Genomic DNA, 25785 nt, shown 5'->3' on the forward strand with positions numbered 1-25785 from the left:
CTGATGATGCTCTCATCTCTCATGCTCTCTAGGAAAGCACACCAGTGGACTGCAAACTTTTGCACCATGGAATTTACACTTTATGGCTGCTACGCTTTAGGGACCTCATGTAGTTTTGTGTCTTTTTGCAGTCTTAGAATTTCAAAGGAACCTGGCAGTATGGGATGTGAATGAGAATTATTCAACGATAAAGAGCTACAGCAAGGAGCCTGGGAATCGGGAGGCGCATAGTGTTTTCTGTCAGGTGTAAGCACATTTTTGCCGGCTCTTATGGGAATTAAGCACTCGTCCCGCTGCATGCTCCTCAGGAGAAAGATGGCGGAATCTGAGAGCATGGAGGTAAGTGTATTGAACACCTTGGATTTTCTTCGCTAGAATGAGAGCGCTCAGTTTTTCGGACTCTGTCAGAGCCCTAAATGCGCCCTGCAGCATGTGTGCTACCTTTTAAAAGTTGCATCTCGGACAAATACTCGGATGTTGACTGTCCGGATAGTGAGACAGCAATCTGGAGTGATAGATTGGCGTTTTGTGCAGAACAGACGCCAGACAAGTCAGTAATTCTTTTTATAAGCATCGAGCACAGTTGGTCGTATTATATGGTCTCGTTTTTAACCGTTTAGCTCCCAAGGCTGGAGTGTTCTGCAGGGATATCAATATGAGGATCAGTGAGATTTCACTTTTGTTAGAAGACAAGACAGTGATGGGATATTGCAACAAGGCTCTCTGATCTATCCTTCCTTTACAGCATAAACAGTTGTCCAAAAAAACAAAAAACAAATCAAAAAAAGAAACAAACAAACAAACAAAAAAAAAAACATTCACAGGCAATGTCTTGTAAATTATGTATTAGATGGTCTTAAATCTGTTTTTAATAAGGTATATCTGGCACTATGAGGTTGAACGGGACACACCGTATTGCTGCTCTCCTTCTTGCGCTGTCCAAGGTACTGCAGCACCTTGCAGACTGAGACTGCAGAAAGTGGAGTGAGCATAGCACACGGTGTTGTAAGGCCCAGGGGTCCTTCAGGGGTGTCTGTAATAGAATAAAATAGGGGAAACCCAAAGATGCATGCAGTAGTCCCCCACGCCCCACCCCACCCCTCAACCCACCCTCCCAAGATATTCTTACAAAGCTATTTCCCCAAATGCACAGTATGAGTTAAGTAACCCTGCATGTTATCTTCATCCTGACACATTTCTTAGAAGAATTCATCTACCCTGGCTCCTTTTTTTGCAGCTCTAAATTCCAAAACGGAGCAGCACGAGCCCAATGTTTATCTGGAAGGAATGCTTAAAAGATTAAAACCGCCCTGTGAAGTTGAAGACAGCCTCATGTTGCTTCATTATACATTATTCATCACAAAAGTTCCCTCAAAGCAAGCTAATTCACAGGAGAAGCCCTCCTCAAACTCACAGCATATCAATATGCCTACCTCTTGAAGGCAGCGGGCACCTGATACATTAGAAGAGGATGCTGGGTAGATAGATCTTTTCCTTCTATTGCTCTCTGCTGTTTTGGAATATTTGTGTTATCAGTGGCGCCTAAGTGCAGTAATGGGAGAGGACTAAAGTGGTTGCATTTCCTGACTGGTTGAGGATTTTATTTTCCATGAAAGGATGAATGAAGACACTGATTACCTGTGACTTTATCTAAGTAAAGTTACAGTAGGCCATAAATAAGTATTATAAGCAGTAAAGACACACACTTTACCAACTAATTTACATACTGACATCAGGAGGAACAGTATACAAACAGGGGTCAACTTCAATAGCTAAACAAAGTGATTCTTCATACACATGAGTAGCAAGTGAATGCCCTTCTCAAATGTCAAGCCTCACCTCAATGTAGAAATGAGGATCCAGTCGGAAATAGAACCTCAGATGTGTTTATCTGTCTCAAGGGTGAGTGGCAAGGACGTGCACACCCTGTCTTTCCTGTGTCACAGCATCTCAGTTACACTCTCTGCAGCTGCTCTCCTCTGACCGTACTGCACCCCAAGTCTACTTCAATCTGTCTCTTAATGACGGCTCGGAGTGATTTTTGTTTTTCTGCATTGCTACTTCTTAGAAAGTGCTCATCTGATTCTGTATTAAACTTGGCATCATTAATCGCCTCTTCTGTGGCCCTGTCTTGTAATTATTGACTCTGTGAGTCTTGGCTCGGAGCCAGCTGTTGATCAAGTCTTGCTTTTTTTGTGCTTTCGCTGCAGTTTTTTTTCTTTAGTTTTTTCAGCCAAGAATTAACCTACAGCCTTCACACCTTAAACTGCACAGATCTGTTAGATGGCCCTAGTTTCAGATGTTTAAAATACAACATTTTTTTTAAGTACACTATTGAGTAATTGATGACCAAAATGATGAACGTGCTGTGAGAATGTGCTGTACTGTACTAAAGTGATCCCTCTTCAGATCAACATCACGGCTTAGAAAAATTCGACAGTTGGTCTTTGCTATTTAATTACAAGCCCCTGGCAATGCATGTGATCTTTTTTATATAACAAACAATCAAAACGCTCTGAACTTTATACCAAGCAGTGGTACTGATCTTCTCATTTCCCAGAGATTGGATGATGAAAGCGTAATGCTGCTCAGCATTTGTATTTCTTTTTCAAAGACTCCATTGGTAAAGTTGTTTGTGCAGCTCAACTTCAAACCGATTTAAACCAAGAGGAAGGCAGCACTCAAATGTGATCAGTAGTTAAGTGTTGTTCTAACAGTTGAATCTTTAGAATATTTGTATAGTTTTAGTATAAAATGTTACATGACGATGGTGGTATTTCTTTTTATTCATGTTTGGATGTTGCAGGTGCAGTTAAGGACCAGCACTAAAAATGGCATGTGCAGTAGCAGCAGGCTCACTGGGCTTCCATGAAATGATCTCTATCAGTGCACCTGATATTTAACTGACCCGGGTCAGCTTTGGTGTGAATGCGTCATGTTGTGAGCAGGCATTTTCACACATCATTTTCCTGGTCACTTTGTCCGTGTTCCATTTTAAACCCAGCAGGAAAAGAGAGGACAAAGATAAATATGATGGCCATTACATACAAGTAGGAGTGGAGGGAAAAAAAGAACAGAGGGAGGATAATCGACTTTCTCAAACAAGAAAATCAATGACACTGACACAAATCTGACTTTAAGTCCACAGGATCTATGTGTCACAAAGTGATGGCGCTGTAAGTTACAACAGTATGACTTCATCTGTTATTGAGGTTATCCGCCTTATTGACTTTGTCATATGTCAGTCCCATTGGATTAAATGATTTTCACATAGGGGACGTAGAGTAAGGCTGAAAGCGTAACACTGACATGTTTGACCTGACCAAGTTGATGTGGTAAGCAAATAATAATTTATACGTCCAGCAGGCACAGAACAACATTAGCATTTCTTTAGAGATGTTTTTTTGGGAGATCTGGTGACTGGCTATTAAATGCTACAATGTTTTCATGAGCTAGTCACTAACTGTCTGAAGTTAAGTTAAATCCAGAGAGTTGTCATTAAAAACAGCTGCCTGCTGCCGCTGCTGCTGGGGAGGGTGAACCAAAAGAGTAAAGTTGCAGGCTGTAAAAAAAAAGCAAAAAAAAAAAAAAGCTGACAGATGAGAAAATGCTTAATAGTGTGGAGGGCAATACAATTATTTGATCCTTTTTTAAAGCAGCTTTAAATCAATATAACTGTCTGAAATTGTAGCATTATCATTTATTAGGGCAAATATTTTTCTGCCAGATGCTTCAGATGTATTAAATGTAGAGCTAGACTTCCCTTAAGGCTGTTGTTAAAATCTTAACACTACAACTTAAAAAAGTCTCTGCTGTCCATCGCCTCAACAATAATGATACATCACCACCATTTGAAAAGCCAGATGGAGGAGGGGGTAGGGGTGGGTTATACATGATTTGTAGCTCTAAAAGATATAATAGCAACATCTAAACATGCTGAAGCAGGTTCCTCAATATGTTGCAAAATGAAGAGGCAATAAGAGTAGTGGGAATGTCTTTAGTCCTAAAATTATAGATACAATGCCTGAAAAATATCTATTCTTCTTCCTTTGTTTATTCTCCCAGATACAATATCAAATGCACTGTTTTAATAAAAATATGATAAATAAAATACCACTTATTTTTGTCCACACTGACAATTATTTATCATTTATTTTTAGAAGCCTGAGAGTTGGAATGAGATTAAACACCAGATTGGCTTACTGGTTCAGTGCTGAGCTGCATGGCTGTCTCACCATGGTTAGACCCTCTCAGCAGGCCTCAGAGGTGATAATTAGGGCATTATGGGTGTGCCCTGTGTGCAGAGCAGAGCTTTCCTGCTTTCTGCCTTCTGTTGACAGACATGCTGACCTCATGTCAGTGAGCCGAGTTTCCTCCAGAGTCAGTGGACTCTCTGGATTCTGTGAACTCACCACATAGCTTCATGGAATAGCAAGCTGACAGATGAGCTGAGAGGCAAGAGAGCAGATCAAAATGTTAAAGGGAATGGGTGATAAGTCGAAGCCAATCACTGTCCATGAAGGCAAACTGCTCCCTCTAATACTGTTGATGTATTTGGTTGAAAGGGAAGGTGTGCTGTCAATCCTGCAAGTTTTCAGGTGTATCAACTAAGATAAATCACTCTCTTACTCGAAAGCTACCAAAAGAAAGCACATTTCTTACTCCAAAGGTAGCTTGACTTAAAAAAAAAAAAAAAAAAAAAACTCCCAGTGACCTCAGAATTAATGAGGTGTTTTTCTTCCTTATCGCTCTCTTTCTAGCAACCTCAGCCACAGCCACAGCCTGTCCGTATAATTCAATCCCAGTCGGCACAGCCCACCTCATTGCCCAAGCCTGTGCCTTCCATCCAGCATGGAACGCGGCCTCCTATCCCGCCACACACGCCACATGCTGCCAGCCTCCCCAGCTGTCCTGGCCGGGGCAAGATGTCCAAGTTCCTTAACCCGGAGGAGATGACCTCACGAGACTACTACTTCGACTCTTATGCCCACTTTGGTATCCATGAGGTACGCCTGTATGTCCTGTGACAGTCAACGATACTGTATGTACTCTGTTTCTAATTTCTGTATTTATTAGTCAGGCATACTGATACTATATCTGAGTCATGCATGATAGCTGTTTTTTTACCAAATAGTCCCAAGAAAAGAAATAATTGTCCGTAATAACTCTGAACTAAAAATAAGGTATGCACGTGTAATATAGAAGCTTCCGGACTGTGCAGTGTGCAGTGTTTGCAGTACTCAGCGCACTAATTGTCTGATCAGATTCAGCCAACAAATAATTATTATCACAGCTCTACAAACTTCAGAAATGTATTAAAATCAATTGTATTTATTTTAATGCAATTTATTTCACTTTCAGTCAACTGGCGTGTGTGCACCTATTAATCATACATTGCTTTATTAAATTGGATGTAATTGGAGCAAGAGATTAAAAGATCTAGCTAATAAATACATAGATAGGTTGGGTGAAAACGTTATTCTTGTCACTTCTCCAAAGCTGGTGTAAATGATGTCATTACATTGTGAACGTCCTGCTTAATCACTCAGGTGGTTTCTACACTTCTAAAAGAGTAGCTGTGCCCTTAAATCTCAGCAATGGGATCTGTGGATACAATGTGATTATGGTCAAAAGAAAACCAACAAAAGTGACCCAAATGAACAAAATTATGCAAACACAGCACAGACATGCAGAATTTTCAATCTTGAAAAGGCCACACTAACAGTTACCTTGATTTTCAGCTGACATTGGCCTTTTTCCTTTTGCCTATTTTCCCTCTATTTACACCCCTATTGATGTGTGACCTTTTTTCTTTGAACTCAACCTTCCTGATAGCTCATCCTCCTGCTCTGGGCAGGCCCAACTACCTCTAACTAATAAATGCTTTATGTCAGAGACGGTTAGGGCCATGGTTGGGGTTATGGTCAGCCAATCCCATTAAAGGACATAAGAAATTTCAAGCAGATGACTTTGTGTAAGCTCTACTTGAAGGGAAACTGCAGCGGACAACTTTGATTAAGTTCAAAACCGATTCAACTTTTTCCAGTCTTAATAAAGAGTCAGACCTTATTCAGCATATTAAATAACATGTCTTTCCTTCTTTATGGATGTTGTATTTCTACTATTCAGAACTACATTTGAATATTTTGGCATGCTTAGCCGTTCCCCCAGAGATCAGCTCTATTCTGAAGAGAGGACATTTTAAAGGCTGCAAAAAAAAAAAAAAACCCAGCACGTTCTGAGTGTGACCTGTGAAATTAGTTTTTCATATTTTCAGAATGTAGGTCAGGTGTGGTTTTGTCAGTTCTGAATATTTTTTCCTCACTCACACATGCACACACACAATGAGGGAGACAGGGAAGAGATGCAGACAGGCTGATCCTGCAGGATCACGAGGTGTATTCAGAAACACCCAGCTATGGATTGAATGTAAAACCATATGCCCAAGAGGAAATAGAGTAAGATTAGGTGAGGGCTGTGTGCTATTTATCACTGGTCTGTTGCAGATATTGCAGCAAATCCAGACCCCCAATGGCCAGCTTTAAGTCCTAGGGGGAAAAAAAGTCACTTTCTGCAGGGGTAAGCTTTGTCAACATCTTCCTGATATTATTTGTCATATGCTTAAAACCAGGAGATGCTGAAGGACGAAGTGAGGACGCTCACCTACAGGAACTCCATGTACCACAATAAGCACGTGTTTAAGGACAAAATAGTGTTGGACGTCGGAAGCGGGACTGGGATCTTGTCCATGTTTGCGGCCAAAGCGGGGGCAAAGCACGTGTACGGGGTAAGATGTGTTTCCTTTCAGTGGTGCATTATCAGACAGAACCATCAGGATCTAATCACTACCTGACTCAGCCTGACATCCTGCTCACACTGTGTGCATGTACTCTATGTGTATGACTGCGTCTCTGTGTATCTGTACGTACATTTTAACTGTTTTCCCCAGACTCCCTTTAATCTTCAAGGAATATCTTGTCTGACAGGTGATAAAAGTGTGTGGCCTCTCAAGCAGATTGACAGGCTGAGCCGTTTTGATTTGAGAGCTCTCTCTTATCGTGTACTGGAGGAGAGGTAATTGCTAGTCAGGGCATGTCTGAGGATACATGCTGGATGCACACCACTAGCCTGGGATAACCACCTGGAACTTATTTTTGTGCGGTGGCTCCAGATAGCATATATTTGCTTCAGGGGAGGAATGATTAACTTGGAATTGCCAAGAGACTTAGAGTCCTAAGCTACTCGTTGACATTATTTGTTTGTGTGTGTGTGTGCCTGTGTGTGATTTCGCCTCACTTCTCGTATTTGTTTACCTTTAGTCCTCTGCTGTCTCATGCAGATCGTCTCTGTCACTGTCTTTGCCATCCTCACACTCCATACTTGAAGCTTGTGCTTTATCTCATTTTTGTATTAAGGTACTGCTTCCCATCTGGCACAGTTCTTTCTGTTCCCACATAAATGGGACTAAGACTTCAGGGATTTAGTTCACCTTTGACTCAGATGCTCTTAGAGTGAGCTCTGCACCAAAGCCCCATTCCTTTATCATACCTAAACCCAATAAAGCGCCATGTGAAAGATGGGCTTGTGAGGTGGAAGGAATGGGATGTGGGCCAGCAACAACATTACTCTAAAACATGGACGTCATTAAAGCGGGAAAAATGATCACCTTGATTCAGGATACCAATAAAATATGTCCATATGTGTCAGAGCCATGTAAAACTGATATATTAAGCCCACATTTAAAGCCCCATATTCATACATCATTAAATGATTAACATAAAACTTTAATTAGTGTTTATTATAATCTGGAGAGTAAGAACTGTTTAATAAAATGCAGCAGCTAATATTTACATAGAGCATGTTTTCATCAGAGTAAGAACAGGCAGTGGTTGTGTAGACATTTGAAATGTCTGTGCCCAGCTAATAGCTTTCTGATAGGATGGAAAGGTTCTGGCTGTTGCTTATGTCTAGCCAATTTCAGGGTGGAGGTCCAAACATAATTTCCATTCACACAATGCCAAATATTCAAGATTTGCGGTGCAAATAGCTTTTTTATGCTCTGCAGTTTTCATTTTTAGAGCGTATCTAGTTCGACCAGCATGCACCACACAGCAGGGACATTTCAATATATAGACTGCACTCACTGCAGTTGATTAAAGACTAGAATTTCCACCCCATGTGTGCATGGTTGTGTAAATTCCTTTACAATCAGTGGAATTAGAGCAGTGAGCACACTGACACAAAGGCAGAAAGGGTAGATGGGAGCAAAAAAGTGTGCAGAGATTTTAAGAAATATAAATGAATGAGATGGACTTTAATGTTACATGCTCATCAGAATGAAATCAGTGGGCATTTGGAAGAGATATCCTAGTTAGGGAAAGATCACATTTTAGAATGAATCAATGTATTTTGTTTGATTGTAAAAAAGAAAAAAAAAAGAAAAAAAGAAAAAAAAGGACATTTTTTAATCTCTCCTAAACTTTTTTCTTGTTTCTTTGTTACATAATAGTTACTATTATCAGACTTGTAAACATAGCTCACATTAACATCCAAGTTGTAATCACGACTAGGATCTATTGGCTTTTAATTATATGTAATACGGGAGGTTCACCTTGCCAAAGTCCATCAATCAAAGTTATATTGTTATCTGTATAGTTTCAGTCACAGTGTTTGTGTTTGGTAGGGATGTAAAATTTCTTGTAATGACGAAGAGATGTATGAAGAGATGACAATTATGTAACATGTTGAAATATTGAATTTATGACTGAGACTCAATAAAAAAAGTTTTACAGGTATCTCTCTCAGATATACATCTAAGCTTCTTCATGTATGTTTGCATTCAAATTTGCCATAAACCAACTCAAACTAAAGTAAAAGTGAAACCCTGACAGAGGATAGTTGTTTCAAACTTATGACTCAGGTGCCTTGATACCAGGGCGAAGTTTGAAACTTGCTGTCTCTAGAGAGAAGGACTAACAGGAGCCCATAGGGATGACTACAGTGACAGTGACTCTTCCTGACACCAGTGAGAGGTGAAAGAGGCACCGGGTAAGGGGGTGTTGACTCTCAATGTGCCTCGAGGCTTTGGTACTCCCTCTGAAGAGAGACTCAGATGGACACATGGCTAATGGCTGTCTCCTCTCATAGAGATTCACAAAGAGATGAGAGATCATTGCCAATTAGAGTCCTGGCATTGGCAGATGCTAACGGCACAACAATATACACATGCACGCCTATGCCTACAAGTGTAAATATACGCCTGATGCTGCATTACTGTAGGTGTTTGATTCAAGCTGGTTTTTAATGGGCAGACAGAAGGCTGTGGGCATCACCAGCAACCTCCTGACCGTTCCTCTACTAATAGGCAGCAGAGAATGGGGTTGCTCGAGGGGGGCAGTGCTAATGTTAAGTCCATGTGGACCCGAGCTAGAAATCACAAGCCAGAGTTTTATTTCAGTATGCGTGTTATACTGGGTTGCAATAATAAAAGAGAAATATCCAAGATGATATCTGTCAATTGAGCAATGTCACAGTTGATGTGCTGCTTATAGAGCATGTCAAACCAGTTTCTGCCCCTAAAATAAAAGCCAAATAGACCTCATTGTTCCACGAGAGTCCAACGCACACCTGAGTGCTTCTATTTTCCAGCCCACTCTCTCTCCATAAGGGTCCCAGCCTGGCTTTGCCTTTTTTACGATCTAGATCACCTACAGTTCATCCATTCAAGAGTCGTCTGCTTGATGGCGACCAGATGGATCTCATGCTGCACGAATAAGTCTGCACACCTCCGACAGATCCGGTCCCTGGAATGGTGGAACACAGTGTACACACTGAGCTGAAAATCTATACTCCCAGACTCCCTGATGTAAGAGTCTGGTATTGACAAATGACTCCTGCTGAATTATGTCCTTATTTTGTTTGAGAGCTGCTTACTAGAAGTGTCCAGAGTTTCTTTTGATGAATGAAGAAGCTTTATTACTGCATGTTGTAACTCTGTTATTGCTGGCACACCCATAAATCAGCCAGAAGACCTGCATTGGTAGGTATAGGAAGGAATAGCAAAATATGTCAAGCAAGGGAGCTCAGAAGAAGAGAGGGTACGGAGGATTCATGGAAGCTGCTTAGAGAAATGATTGCAGGTTTTGGAGGAGAGGCTGAGGAAAGCAGGGAGATAAAGAGAAAAGTGTGGTGAGGAAAATTTAAAAGAATTTGAAATTACAAAAGAGTAATGAAAGTAGAAGTTCAAGGTCCAGTTGGGCTAAATGGCTGGTTGCAGTTGATCAATGACTAATCTCCACCATAATTACTTAAAGTAAGATGCTCCGGCAGTGTGTAAGTGGAAGATCTTTTGTGTAAAGAAATAATGTGGCAACAGCAAGTCAACAGCTAATACTCTGAGTTCTCTAACCAGGGGCAAACCTACAGTATTTCAATCAGGACTGGAATGAAAGCCACCCATAGAGTGAAAAGAAACAATAAAAATGACCTTGTTTTCTATCACAAACAGCAGCCTAGGAGTGGCTGCAGTATTGGACAGAAATGGTTTTACAGAAGCAGTAATTGAAAATTAAAATTTAGACTATCTTTTGCAACCACAGCTAGTCATTATAAATGTTTAATACACAAACTAACAAAAACCTAATCAATCATCAAATGTCAATGTAAGATAGTATATTATGTTTTGCAGCTGGACTCCTGTGTGATATTTATTACACAAGTACTAGTAATAAAAACTATCTGAGATGTATTCCTTCATATCAATCATCAGTGCAACAATACAATTTAAATTGTTCTCAGACTACATTATAGGCAAACTGAGGACATGTCATTATAAGTGCAGGAGACATCCCATTAAAGTATAATAGTAATTGATGTATGGTCAGCTGGTCTTTTTTTTCTTCTCTGCCAGATTGAATGTTCCAGTATATCAGAGTACTCAGAGAGGATCATCAAGTCCAACCACCTCCACAGTGGTAAGAGCTGAAAGTTTTTCCTTTTCCATTCTGATGACAATGCACTTTATTCTGAGTGGAAGACAGTGGAAACTTGGTAATGATATAGTAATTTCATATAGTAAATGAAGAGGAAGGAAGAAAGGATTGCGGATATTAACATGAGGAAATGAAGAAGACGGGTGCTCATCTGTATGCCACTGTTTGGATTTGAAATGATTGTTGGTTGAATTTTGAATCTGTATTTATAGTTTAATACTGTGCTGGATGGGCTCATTTGTATTCACTTGTACATACATATTTCCATATGATATAACTTCAAAGCATGTTTTTTATTACCATAATACCCCTGCAACTTTCAAAATGGATTTACTGATTTTGCATCTGCCAAATAATCGCTCCATAAACCACCCTGTCAGCAAATGTACCATATACCCTCATGAATATCAAGTATGTAACAGTAATTGGAAGAAGAGTTAACACTGTATTCATTTTTGGCGCAAGAAGGACAGTGAATAAGCAGAAAGCAATCACCAGTTGGAGTAAGAAGGTTCACATGTCATTCAGACAGACACTTTGTATTCACCAGGGAAACTCTTCAATAACTACTCGCCAAGGCAGAACAAACAAAGCTGAAGTCAGCTAATCTCAAGCAGGGCAAAGATCCAGTTCTACTCTGTAAACCCCAGCTGGGCTGCTGATTTCCATATGAACAATACGGCTGCCATACTAGCACATACTGTACCAACTTTTCTTTCTTTCTATCATTCCTGTTTAGGAGTTTCTAAAGACTGAAAAGATATGTCATGTGTTTCAGTGATCACCATCTTCAGAGGTAAGGTGGAGGAGGTGGAACTTCCTGTAGAGAAGGTTGATATCATCATATCGGAGTGGATGGGCTACTGCCTCTTCTATGAATCCATGCTCAACACTGTCATCTTTGCCAGGGACAAGTGGCTGGTATGCTGTGTGAGATCTATGTGTGTGTGTGTGTGTGTGTGTGTGTGTGTGTGCTACAGACACAATATTGTATGTGAGCATGTCCTGCAATAACACTAGTTACTAAGCTACCTGGGATAAACTAAGCCACAAATGCCAGGATGTATTGCATTAACAGAAACACAAACAATTTAAAAGTTGGAAAGCATTGTGGCATTAATAGATGTTTAATGTTTAATGAAACTATTGTATTATGTATTTTTATTATGTATTGTTTTATTTCGTCTTCCAGTTGTACATGATGAACAAAGTTCATGCTCCATCTGTCTGCACACAGAGGGAACAATAATACCTCAATAATTTAAAACTTGTACTTGGCTGAGAAATGAAATGTCAAAAATGCTGTAATGTAGGCCTTTTATAATGTGTTCAGAATTAACTGCTGAGTTATTCCCTCACCTCATTTATCAAACAGAAACCCGGTGGATTAATGTTTCCTGACCGTGCCTCTCTGTATGTGGTGGCCATAGAGGACAGGCAGTATAAAGACTTCAAAATACATTGTAAGTATATAAGCTGGGTGTTTGTATTACCTGAACCTGGATTTTGAAAGGCCCTGTTCCATAAAGCAGGATTACCAAATAAGCCAGGCTTCTTTTGTTAGTCTGGCTAATTTTCCAGTAGATTTGGTTCCATAAAGCAAGCTCAGTATAGTTCAAGCTCAGTTACCACGGCAACTTATGAATGAAAAGAGATGATTTAATACCATATTATATGGCCTCATTAATCACCATCATTTAAAAAGAAAATCAGTTCAGTATCTATCTATCTATCTATCTATCTATCTATCTATCTATCTATCTATCTACACACACACACACACACACACTTATACATATATATAGTCGACTTAATAATAAATATACATTCATACATATATATATATATTGAGTACATAGTCAACTTAACGTGTGTATGCAGGCTATGCAAAAATATTTGGACAAGAGATGTAATATTTAAATCCATATGCCTTTACCTGCTGTTTTCCTGGTATGAAGCGCTGTTTTAAAAAGGTATTGGTTATTGATTTGTACATTTTAAATAATTTATAAAAAGTAAACAAGACATGTTTAGTGGATGCATGTCTAGGCGTTTCCCTTTTTCTTGTAATTGATTAAGGTCCAGTCTATATAACGACCACAGCCCATGCACTGTTTGCCTGTTAGTCAAGTCGTGTCCCTTGATTGAGGAGCTTGTACATGACAGAGCTGCCATAGTACACAGGGCACTGCAATAGAGCGCACCTTCACAGACAGATCAGACTCATTCAATCGATCAGCAATTTCCTGCCAGCCTTTCTCTTGGATTTTATTTATTGTTTTTTGTGATCATATGTTTAAATTCTTCATATGTCTCCAGCTGAAGTGTGTGCTGGAGACTCTGCTGCTGCTCTGTGGCTCTTTTATGGTGGATTTTGTCATTGTGAATTAGTTTGATCTGTGTTCGACGTCACATATACACATAATTAGTCTAAATACTTGAGCGTGTCTTGAAGTAGTTTGATTGCGAGAATTTGGATCGGCCTTTATGGAACTGTTTTAGCCTGATCTAATTTGTTAGGCTCATTCAAGTCAGGTGTTCGATAAATAAGCGCCGCTTTTCTGAGCTTGCTTTATGGAACAGATCCCAGGTATACTCAAAGTAGCTGTATTTTGCCCCTTGGGCAGCTATAACAAGGATTATGTCTCTATACTGGAAACGAGCAGGGCATGCAAAACTGTCCACAACCCCACATTGCACTCATACAAATGTGGTTACATTCACATAGAACCTTTTCAATACTGGAAATGATTTTGAACTTTTCCTCAGGCATAACACCAGAGGCGATAATTGATATTACAAGTCAACAAGCCTCTCTGTCTCTGTATCATCCCAATCTAAGCCTGCAAGGAGGGCTGTGGGCAGTGTTAAGGCGGTGCAATACCCAGATGACAACAGGCACAGAACCAGAGCAATAACCCATAGGCCTCCTACTCACACTCCCCCATCTGGGAAATTATACAAGCACACCGCACAAGATAATATCTCCAGAAAGTCATATCACAGTACTTCCCTGCATTGTATAGCCTGGATACACTTTAGTCTGCCATTATTCTGTAACTGAACTGTACACATGGTGAGACTGAGGTGAGTGCTGAGACAAGTGGGCATACTATACTGACCACAGCCTTCTCTCTGCGGGGCTGAGTTAGAAGTGGCCTTCTGAAGCACTCCAGTATTCTAAGAGCATCCTGTGGTCATTAGTGCTACTCTGGCGTGCACACTGCCTTAGTTAAGTGAGTGGCAAGAAATGCAAATACAGTACGTTACAAAGTCCCCGGGGATGTGTGACCTGTTCATTATCACCAGTTCTCTGGCACACTCAAGTAGTTCTTTCCTTTTGGGTCATGATAGAGATGTTTGCTCACACTCACAGACATCTTAAGGAGCTTAATGAATAATGTATTGGATGATTTAACCTAAGTAGCAAGGATATCCAAGGAAAGACTTGGAGCCTGTGTTGAAGGAGGCTTATATTTACAAATCATCCTAGAACACAATGTGACTTTCATCTGTCAAAATGAGAACTGTTGTTCAAAATCACAAGAGGTCTGACTCTGGGGTAGTACATCAGATTATTCTGGGAAGATCTGTGATAAAACCCCCGTGTGTTGTGTTGTTGTTTAGCTGCAGACCAACTGTTTACATCTCCTTTATCTTTCACCACCCACAAAATTGAACAAAAGAAGAAATATATTTAATATGTTTGCAGTTTAGGGACCAACTGAATATGGTAAAGTAATGATACTGTATTCACAGGGTGGGAGAACGTGTATGGCTTTGACATGACCTGTATCCGCAATGTGGCCATGAAGGAACCACTGGTGGATGTTGTGGACTCCAAACAGGTGGTGACCAACTCCTGCCTGGTCAAGGTTCGTAAAATGCATAGAGTTTACAGTGGTGTATGCAATATTTTATCTTCATAATGTCACACAATACTGGCCTTCATCACCCTTGTAATAATTTGTAGGAAGCAGGTGTTTTCTATCAGTGGCATTGACCATCAGCTGATGCAGCAGCAACATCCTATCACGAGATTATCACAGCTATGGTTCAAAGTCCATTCTTGAGAACAGCAATTGACTAAAGAATCTCACCACAAGGTCCATTTAGTAACATTTGAATCTCGCTATCATATCACATGATCAGCAGATTGAGTTGGCTCAGTTACCACAGAAAAGAAGTGGTAAGATGTAGGATGTTTAAATCTCCATTTTTTCCCTCAGTACTCCAAGCACTTCAAATGCCTCAAATTACATTTTTGATCTTGAAATCAGCAGTTGACAAAAGAAACTCATCACCACATCCATTTGGTAGCTGTTGGAGCTTTCTATCATATCATATAATCTTCATCAGCAGACTGAGTTTACTCTGTTTATCAAATGTGTCAACTGTATATTTATATAGTGTGTTATAGTTACAGTTTAATGTCCATTTAGTAGATGTTGGAGATTGCTATCATATCCAATGTTCAGCAGATTGAGTTTGTTCAGTATACTGTATATACTGTGTATACTGTGTATGTATAGAGCAATTACCACTACTCAGTGTCATTGATTAATTGTATCCACCGTGTGGATTAAACTGATAAGGCTGCTGTGTCATGCATGACAATAGCAGCCTGTCTAGTTGTCCTGACTGTGCTCCTCATCAGGAGCCTTTTGGAGCCATAGTGGCCTTTTTCTTGCTGCCATTGATTAGACACCCCCTCCCATCTCACATCTGTGTGATTATACCTTGATTGGACTTTAGATTTACTTCCTTCATGCCTCTGATTGTTATGGAACTTTTTTTGTTTTGTTTTCTTTGACATCAGACAGTATTTCATTCTAATGCTGAGATATTAAAGAAAAATGGCACAGTGATCAGTCATGAGAGCTTAATAAAACGTGCTATGAAGCTGATGGGAATGCAGCCCGTCTTTGGATCTTGTGGAGAAATAAAATCCCCCTTGCAACAATGATACCCTGTTGACAAGCTTTATTGTCTTTAAATGGATTACTGAATGACCTCATTAAAGTTGTACAGGCGAGGAGTCACACATAGGACCTCGTGATATTAAGCTGCTGCTCGAAACTTTGGTAAGAATACTCAGTGAGGATCAGTACAAATATAATCCTGGAGAAAACAATTATTTTAATATTTCCAACCTGTCTGAAAGTGCTCTTAAAATGTTTTATTTGGTCTTTAATGTAATTGCGTGTAAGAATTGCAATGCATGATATTGCTGTGTTAAACCTTGAAATGTGACTTTATTCTGCATTGCCAGAGTAAATATCTGGTAAATGTGTAGGCAGCGGGGGGAATCTGACATTAATATTGCATTGTTTTTATTGCCAGCAAACATAAGGCTCATACCTCCACAGCAAATGTGACATCTGGCAGCAAAGCCAGAAAGCTAGTAGTGAATATCTATTAGCACGGATAGTACATGAAACAAGATTATCACACCTCCTGCCCACATGTTTACCCTGCAGCGTGCTCTAGGTTTCAGGTGAGCTGCAGTCCCCACTGTTACTCAGCAATCAAAGCTAACATGATATGTTGGCGCAGAGCTGTTCACATGGCAGTAAACAAGAATCGGGAACAACACGTTCTTTTCCAAACATGGCCTCGCTGGATGATATGGTATTCGATACCCTGTTAAACTGACTGGAACCAGGAAACATTTTGTTTCGTTCATTTCATTTCGGTTTGGCCTCCTAGCACCATACATGAATAACACCTGGAGCCTGACAATAGTTAGAGCTCCCAGATGACCCCCAGCCTCCCTCTCTTCGTCATACTGACACAAGGGTTCCTGGCCTCATTCTCAATGATTACTAGGATTGTGGCATAGTCTCAAAAGGGGTGGACACTATACTGTTCTGGTCTCCTTTGTATGTGAAGTGAAGTCACAAAAAGTCTGGATTTGTTTCTGTCATTTAAAGTGGAGCATATAGACCCAAATGCAAAACACTGACAAGAACCAGACAGAGGAGTCAACAAAGACTGAAGAAAAAGCCAAGACTTAAATACAAATCAAACTGATCAAACAATAGGGAACAGGTGGCACAACACAAGGGCAGGCTGGGAGCTGATTGGTTAGGGAAGATGCAAGGAGCAGAGCAGGGCAGGGCTAATGAGGAAAATGCAGAGCAGGTGTGAAGAGGAGCACACAGGGAAAACAGAGCAAACAAACAAACTTACAAAACCCAAATAAAAGTAAGAAAAACCAAATGACTGAACACACACTTGGAACCCAAAGGAACACAGAGTCAATATACATGAGGCCATGATGTTTTGTTTCGTTATTTTTAGATCATTGGTAGATTGTCAGATCCTTAATTGTTGGTTAGACTAAGTAATGGTCTGGTTGATGTTAGAATAGAAATAAATGCAACTTAAAGAAGTGGTCTGAGGAACTGGGAAATTAGCTTATTCACTTTTTTGCCAAAGTTGAGTGCTTGTATTGTATGGTAAATATGGAGCCACCTGCTAACTGGACTGAAAACAGCTAGCTTGGCTCTGTCCAAATTTGCCCACCAGCACTTCGAGATCGAGAAAGAGAGAGAGACAGAGAAATATGACCAATGACTTGCATCCATCTCTTTGCTCTAACAGGAGGTGGACATCTACACGGTAAAGACTGAGGACCTCTCATTTACCTCATCATTCTGCCTGCAGATCCAGAGGAATGACTACATTCATGCACTGGTCACTTACTTCAACATTGAGTTCACCAAGTGTCACAAGAAGACCGGTTTCTCCACTGGTAAGATGTCTCATACTTCTGTATACAGCAATATGGGGACCTATGTGTAGGTGTAGGTATATGTCTGTAGCTTTGAAGAATTAAAGCTATGGTATATTTATTTTAGTTATGGTAATGGTATTTGTTTTTTTTAAAAAGGATTACCTTCCTCCACATAGAGATTTGAGTAAAGCTTCAGCAACTGAACAGTGCCCCCCAGAGTCCAGATTTAGTATCTACTTGTACAGCAGAGTTGATGCTTTACTGACCTTGAAGGTGCTTATGGTTCCATATACTATAAAATGTCCTCCTTTAATGTCTTCAGTGAGCCAAGTACTGATAGAATAGTTGATGTTAAAGAAAGCAGCCCCTCTCTTCCTCAGCAATAGAACAAAGGGAAGCGATGGAGTGAACTGAACAACCAGTAATACATTTCCTCTGTTTGAGAGGATAAAAGCACAGATATCAGAGCAACTGAACAGAACATATGCTGAAAAGGACTCAACAAGAATGTAATTGAGAGAAATTAGCAAGAAAAACATGAGCCTAATCATTAATTTTCTTGAGAAACACTCCTGTGTAAAAAAGACTTTTGGCCTTTAGTCTGTCGAGTGTAACAAGTAAACTGTTAATGATAGTAGGTTTACATTGCAAATTAAATTACATTTTTTTGGCAGCCTTCCTTGCCAAGAAGCCATCTTGAGTGTCCAAAATCATGTTGCAATAAATTATGGGATACTGGCAGCAAGCACTTAACAGTATATACTACTGAAAGGCATGGAAAGAAACAAGAGAGTAAAGACAAACTTCTCTTGGAACTGTATTTGACTTTATTTGGCAGAAGAAACCACCCAGAATCAAGAGTTTATGTGGGAGCTAGTATTGCCAGCCAGGTATCTGTAATCAGTTGCAGAGCAGTCTCACTATGGCACCCGCAGTACTATTTTAGCTGAACTAAAACGGGAGTAACACCCATGCGTCAAAACATCTCAGGTTATACAGTAGTCCATTCCTCAAGCTCATTGTGTGTCATGCCAATGACTAACCTTAGTAGTTGCTTTGCGTAGATGTGAAAGCTAAGAAGTCTAGCAGGCTCTTGGCAGGTCATGGGGGAAGTTTTGTGTGTGTACTCACTGCCATCCTTCCTTATGGTGCTTAGATGTACCTCTAATTATAGATCAAAGGCCATTTTCTGGCAAGTTGTGTGATGAGGCTTTAACCATGGATCACTGCAGTGGATGTCATTGTACGTTAGACCACTTCAGATCAGGCTGATGATCATGAGCTGAATTTTTATGACCGGTCTAAGTTATGCTGTGTCAGACTCGGTGTGTGACTGACCTCTAGTTGTGATTGAGTGGAAGACATCTTACTCAGAGAAAACAAGACAAACCCAGGATTTACGACTGTAAAGGTTTGTTTGTGCAATAGATCTGAATAAAAATGTGCAACCATCGATCATCTTTTATTCATTAAAATCAATGCATAATCAGGACCTTTAATCTCCTCCATATAAAATGATTTGCTAACTCAAGCTTTTTTTGCCCATCCCAACTCACTTCATTTCCCATTCTATGGATTTTTTGTAATTTTGTCTGTTTTCCAACATCAGACCTGAAGGCTCTTTGCCTACCTAAACTTTAAGACTCACATCTAAACTTACACACACACACACACACACACACACACACAGCCAAAGAGTGCCATTGATTCCCCATACAGTCCTGAAGGACAGTTATATCAGACACATGCACACTCTCAGCCAATGAAAAAAGGGCAAGCAGGGGTCAAAGATTAGAATTCATGCTTGTCAGTAAAAATGCCATCTCATCTAAAGAATTAGCATAAGAAATACAGCATGCTTGTCAGTGTCTCTTGTGAACTATGCCCAAAAACCTACTGCCAGGCCTGTGCTGCCGCCGTGCTGATTGGCAGGGCCTTTTATCTATGGACTCAAAGAGCTCGTCTATAAAGGCGGAATTACCAAGTTGCCCCAGGACAGCTGGCAGAAATTCGATTTAAGTGCAGCTGACCTTTTTGAATCTCGGCCAGGCGATCAGTAACGGCCAGGGCACTGGGGAATACATTGCTCACATATATTTTTGGGCTGGGGTGTTCGATTTTAACCGTCTAATTCCTTGCACGCAAACAGGAAACACACACACTTTACTGCACTTAAGGTAGCACAATAGATACAACGTGAAACAGTGTTGAAAGATGATTGTTGTGAGCAACAGTGGAGAGGTCAGGAATCCAGTCACGCATTTTTGACCTTTAATTTTAGAGCTGTCATCTTGGACTCAAGAGGGAAAGATAGAATCAGTTCCCTGCCTCTGCTCTTTCTCTGTGCATGTTGTGCTTTTGTCCTCCTGACATGCACATTGGGTGGACAAGAGACTGTAGGTATCACCATGAGACCATGATGGACTGACAACCTCTACAGGGTGTCTCTCCACCTTCTGCTCAGTGTATATTTTGGCATAGATAGCAGATTCTTGGCAGCATTAAAGAGGATTAACTGGGTAGAGAAATTAACGAATGCATCATTTACAAGGACTTTTGCCTTGTGCCTGAAACACTACAACTTTGGTCTGTTGCCAAAGTAAAACACTTGGCTTAACATTTGTGTTTTGCTGATATTGATATCATGCCTCTTCATATTTAAAAATTATGATGATAATCATTGAAAAAAATAACCAAATTTCCCCGCTTTTAAATGTGTTTTTCTGTTGACGTTATGAAGACATGATTTGTAGAAAAGTATTGAAACATAACCTTTCCCACAAACTGGGCTCCCACAAACATTCAATGCAATTGACAACATACAGAAATGACCATAAAGCATTGTTATTATAAGGAAGTACAATAAGGAAGTAGTGTGTGAAAATGATGTCTCATGCTCCCTGAACCACTCTTTCATAATTTGAGCCCGATGAATCATGGCATTGTCATCTTGGAATGTACCCGTGCCATCAGGGAAGAAAAAATTGATCATTGATGGAAAAACCTGGTCATTCAGTATATTCAGGTAGTTAGCTGACCTCATTCTTTGGGCACATAATGTCGCTCAACCTAGACCTGACCAACTGCAGCAACCCCAGATCATAGCACTGCCCTCACAGGCTTGTACAGTAGACACTAGGCATGATGGGTGCATCACTTCATCTGCCTCTCTTCTTACCCTGATGCGCCCATCACTCTGGAACAGGGTAAATCTGGACTCATCAGACCACATGACCTTCTTCCATTGCTCCAGAGTCCAATCTTTATGCTCCCTAGGAAATTGAAGCCTTTTTTCTGATTAGCCTTACTGATTAGTGGTTTTCTTAAGGCTACACAGCTGTTCAGTCCCAATCACTTGAGTTCCCTTTGCATTGTGTGCGTGGAAATGCTCTTACTTTCACTATTAAACATAGCCGTGAGTTCTATTACGATTTGATTTCACCAATCATTTAAGTTTTGAACGTTTGGTGAAATCAAATCATAGAAAAACAACAGTAGAAGTCAGGGCTATGTTTAATATGGGCATGCATATTCCAAGATGACAATGCCAGGATTCATGTGTGTAACCTTTTTTTTTTTGGTGTCGACTTTGTTTTTGGCCAGGCAGTGTATATTAAGCTGTTAAATAGGGTAGGACCTCAAACAGAACAGAATTGGGGTCAAAAGATTAAAATGACTGTATTGTGTGTGTGTGTAAAGTGCCTGTGTGTGCTTGTTCCAGCTCCTGATGCTCCATACACCCACTGGAAGCAGACAGTGTTTTACCTGGAGGACTATTTGACAGTGCGAAGAGGAGAGGAGATCACTGGCAGTATTGCTATGAAGCCCAATGAGAAAAACATTGTGAGTACTGCACAATCTAATGTTTACTGAGTAGGTGATATGGTACATGTAAAGATAGATATAAAATCTGAATAAATACATGTATAAAAACACAGTAAATATAATATGAATAATGCTTATTAAGTGGTCTCTTGTCTATATATCCAAGCTAAGATGTGACTCATTTCCTGTGCTGCCTGCCCACGGCAGATTGTTTTTTCCTCAGTGTTGGGTAGCGGTCAAGCATACAGCAGCGCACTGACTTCCAGACAAATAATAGATTTTATTGTTGACATTGTCAGTGTCCTCTCCTCCCCCTTTGGGAAGGAAATGGCTTCTCTTGTTGTCTGACACAAACAGTCTGTGCTTATTTAACACTATGTCCTGCTGTCATGGCAAAATTGAAAATCTGATCTGAGAGTACCCTCTTGTCTTTTTTTCCTCACTCACTTTCTGACACATATTTGCTCAGTGTCTGTCTCGCAGTCTTGTTTCTCTGACTTCTCTCTGAAAAAACAATCTGTCTTCTCTTTTTCTGTCAACTGGCAGCGTGACTTGGACTTTACCTTCGAGCTGGATTTCAAAGGACAGTTGTGTGAAGCAGCCATATCCCACGACTACAAGATGCGTTAAGTTTGAGCAGGGACCTTAGTGCCCCACTGAGTACAACACCTGAGCACCAGAAGGAGACAGAGACTTCCTTTAATCCACACACAGTGTGATACAATGGGGGCAAAGAGTAAGAGGGAACACCAGGGTAGAACCCAGGCAGAGTTGGCCCCATTGACAATATCACTATTGTCACCACAGTTTCTCATGAAGACAGAAAGTTATTGATGCTGACTGTTAAACAACTCTGAATGTAACATAAAATGAGGTCAGGAATATTTTATGGTCTTGATGAGTGATACTGATTATTGATGTATGTATATGTGAGATGGAGTGATGTATCTGTGTGTTTTGTTCAGTATTTGTTTACCACCATAAACTTGGACCTCATGGAGGGATAGAGAGGCATTTTTAAAATACAGTAGAGCTCATAAACAAAGTACTGTATTTTCCACATTCTGTCAAAGCTGTAGGTAGAAAATAAATTTAATATTTATGTCATTTTATGTACTGTAGGGAATGGTTATCAGAGAAAACAATTAAGTTTATAGCTGTATGAGTTTAGTATAAATCAGCAATGTTAGAAAACTAAAAGGAACTGAACACCACAGCCAAGGAAAAAGCTGCGTAGGTGCGTACAGTGTATGTGTAATGTGAAAGGTAACGTGTGTTTGAATAGTCGCTGTGCTAGTAGCTTGTGTAATAGAAGGTGTCACACTGTTGCACAGTTTGGACTAACAATGTGCCCTGTGTTATCAGAGAGGTGACGTTGACATGCCAATAACATACCTTCCTCCATCCTAAATGCCTTGACAAGTGCCGAAGTGTACCTGGTTCTTTTTCTGCACTGCTGCATTTAGTTTTTTTTCTACATATAGATACTAGCCACTCTCATTTTACACTGTATCTGTCCGAGATTTGTTGTTTCTTAAAACACAAGCTCAAGCACCACAATTACATGTGGACATGATACGTGTCAAGCAACCTAACCCTTAATATCCTATAAATTCATTTGTAAGCAGGTATGAAATCTGTGATTTTTCAGATGGGATGCTTGTAAGTTTTAGTTAGCCTGCTACACATTACAGTGAAGTATTCTTAGGAGATAAAATCTGAAGACCTGTGCTAATATACTGGCTTGAACCTAAATCATTGAGAATCATGCTTCTTGTACCATTTACCATCACAATATGATACTGGAGTTTACGACTTAGTCCTGATCCACTGCATTGCACACAATAAGGACTTCCCACTTCAACGGTGCTCTTACTGTACTAAGGTCATTGCCAAGGTACCCAATGAAGGGTTGTCTTTAGTAAAGATGTTTATCTGAAGAGATTTTAAATGCTTTTAAAAGCTAACATTAATGTTCCTATGAGCCTCAAACATTAAGGAAAACAGTATCAAATATAATTATCTTTGAAAAGAATCTGGTAATTGTGTGTTCTATGATATTGCTGTGTCCAGAGATAAGAACCAGCATTGATCCCCATGTCTTCTTTGTGTGCCAGAGGGCCAACTGAATCTTTTCAGGGCAGTATGAGCACCTTGGAGCAATAGATGAAACTAGTTTATTTATAAAGTATGCATTTTATGCTAGTAACAGGATCAAACTTAATGCTGCCTTCTGGGAGCACACAATTTCTTTGATCCTGGTATTTGACAAGGCATTGACTGGTACAAATAAGCAATACATCTTTATGAGTTATTACTCAATGCTTACAATCAATTATACATATTAAATCATCTTATTTATCTAGAATAATATTTAAATAGAAAGAGCACCTTAGGAATCTGTCCACAGTAGCACACCTAAGTATTGTGAAGATTTGGCTGCTCAAATTACACAAAACCTTGCTGGTCATATCAGTTCTTAGCCATAAAAAACTCTAAGAAATTGGCATGTTAATTCACATGTATTACTATCTTTAAAAAAAATAAACCTGAATATGTTGTTTCTCATATTGTCATGTCTACTTAAAAAAATGAAATAAACAGCAATGTGCAACCTCATCCACTGGGTGATGCTGTATAACTTATTTTCATTTTCAGCGTACAAGGAAGAAATGACTCAGTCACCAGGCGTTTTACAAATTATGTTAACTGACATATTTATTAATTTGTCTTATGCTATTTACATTTCTACATATACATTAAAGTGAGGTGCAAGACACTGACAGTAGTGAATCACTATAAGTGACTATAGTGCAATACCAAACAGTAAAACTCCTGGTAACATCCAGATTACATAATTTACTGAACATGTTACATGTTGCTGTGGCATTTAAAAAAGAATACTTGGCAGGCAGATTAAGGTGAAGAGAAATAAATATGTTGTGCACTAAATCTCATTCAGTTCCTGGGAGATAAATCATTTTTTCTATTATTTTCTGCCTCTTAAAAAAGTACAACACAACTAAAAAGAACCCAACAAAATGCTCAGGTACCCTATGAACCTTCAGTGTTGTCATAACAACAACAACAACAACAACAACAACACATAATTGAAAGTCAAATTACAATATACAAAAGAGTGGACAAAAAAACATGAACACCTGTAAAATAACATACCCTGCAACAAATACTACATTAAAGCTAATGATGTTCAGTAGTGTGTCTGAGGCGTATTGATTTGACTGAAAGATCAACAGGTGCAGAAACTGAAACATTAGTGCCATATACCACTAATTGTTTCCCCAATAGATACCACAGAGATGTATCAACACCTCATTAAAAAAATCTCTGAACACCGAAAGGTTTTACAGCAAGACTGCACAAGACTGGATTGAAATTTTGAGGTTTTGATGTTATTTTGCCCCAAACTAAGTGTGTACTACCAAAGTTGAAAAAGCAAAACAGCTAAAAAGAATTACTCATAACACTGAATGAATATATCAATACACACAGTAAAAAGTCCACGTGACAGATAAAAGGGCTTTTGGAAGCCACATAAATATTTAGAAGTTACAGTCAGAGTTTGAAAGAATATCCAACATTAAAAAAAATAATAAAAGTCTTAGTTTGATTAGAGTAGAACACACTTTTTCTCCCTGTAAGGAAATATTTGAATTTTTATTACTTTAAAGGTTGAATATGTAGAATATTTATAAAAAGATATATATTTTTTTAAATAATACAGCCACGGGGCGTTTTGAGGGGTACAGAATGAAAGTATTGCTTTTCCATTAAAAAAAATATTTAGTCTGAATTAATATTTTTAAATTTTTTTGACGGTTTCGACAATGACGTTCTGACACGTTCTGTGTACATTGTACCAGCCAATTAGCGGCCGGAATTGCGGGTTGCCAGGGTTGTCTGTTGTTCCGGTGCAGCTACTGTAGGCTAGCACTGGGTGAAATGGAGTTGTAAACAAACACGGCCGTGTTGGACTCACTAAAACCAGCGTTTTTTGCTCTCAAGTACAACTTTTCATCACAAAACTTCGAAGGTAAGAATATCTGTTAGTCACTGTAAATAAGTGGTTGTTTACCTTTGTATGCTGCTGGTTCACTGAGTTTTTAGCGCAATAATAGTGGTACTGTTGAACTCGCCAGGGTCTTAGCTTTCATATGAGGTGCTATTTGTTTGTGTACCATGAAGTATCAAAACGGTAGCAATGGAAAT

The 25785-nt window shown here is 39.6% G+C and overlaps 1 protein-coding gene across 4 annotated transcripts; it reads left to right on the plus strand.

Moving 5' to 3' along the window:
• The first annotated feature begins 270 nt into the window (after window positions 1–270).
• Window positions 271–22185, plus strand: LOC128358462 (protein arginine N-methyltransferase 8). Of its 4 annotated transcripts, XM_053318755.1 has the most exons (11): window positions 271–345; window positions 1079–1119; window positions 4859–5006; window positions 6632–6787; window positions 10910–10973; window positions 11770–11912; window positions 12367–12454; window positions 14751–14866; window positions 17598–17748; window positions 21452–21573; window positions 22102–22185. In XM_053318755.1, the coding sequence occupies exons 1-11, from the start codon at window positions 271–273 to the stop codon at window positions 22183–22185; spliced, it is 1188 nt and encodes a 395-aa protein (XP_053174730.1). The 4 variants fall into 4 exon arrangements, with proteins under 4 accessions (XP_053174730.1, XP_053174727.1, XP_053174728.1 ...); XM_053318752.1 differs by lacking the exon at window positions 1079–1119 and having other exon boundaries at window positions 271–339; window positions 4761–5006; XM_053318753.1 differs by lacking the exon at window positions 1079–1119 and having other exon boundaries at window positions 271–339; window positions 4770–5006.
• The last annotated feature ends 3600 nt before the right edge of the window (window positions 22186–25785 follow it).

The sequence above is a fragment of the Scomber japonicus genome, chromosome 5 (genome assembly GCF_027409825.1).
Source record: "Scomber japonicus isolate fScoJap1 chromosome 5, fScoJap1.pri, whole genome shotgun sequence".
Lineage (NCBI taxonomy): Eukaryota > Metazoa > Chordata > Actinopteri > Scombriformes > Scombridae > Scomber > Scomber japonicus.

Coding starts and splice junctions, on each gene's coding strand:
- LOC128358462 (XM_053318752.1), top strand. CDS start 271: ATGGGAATTAAGCACTCGTCCCGCTGCATGCTCCTCAGGAGAAAGATG. Junction 14,867..17,597: donor CCAACTCCTGCCTGGTCAAG/GTTCGTAAAATG, acceptor TTGCTCTAACAG/GAGGTGGACATCTACACGGT. Junction 21,574..22,101: donor AGCCCAATGAGAAAAACATT/GTGAGTACTGCA, acceptor GTCAACTGGCAG/CGTGACTTGGACTTTACCTT.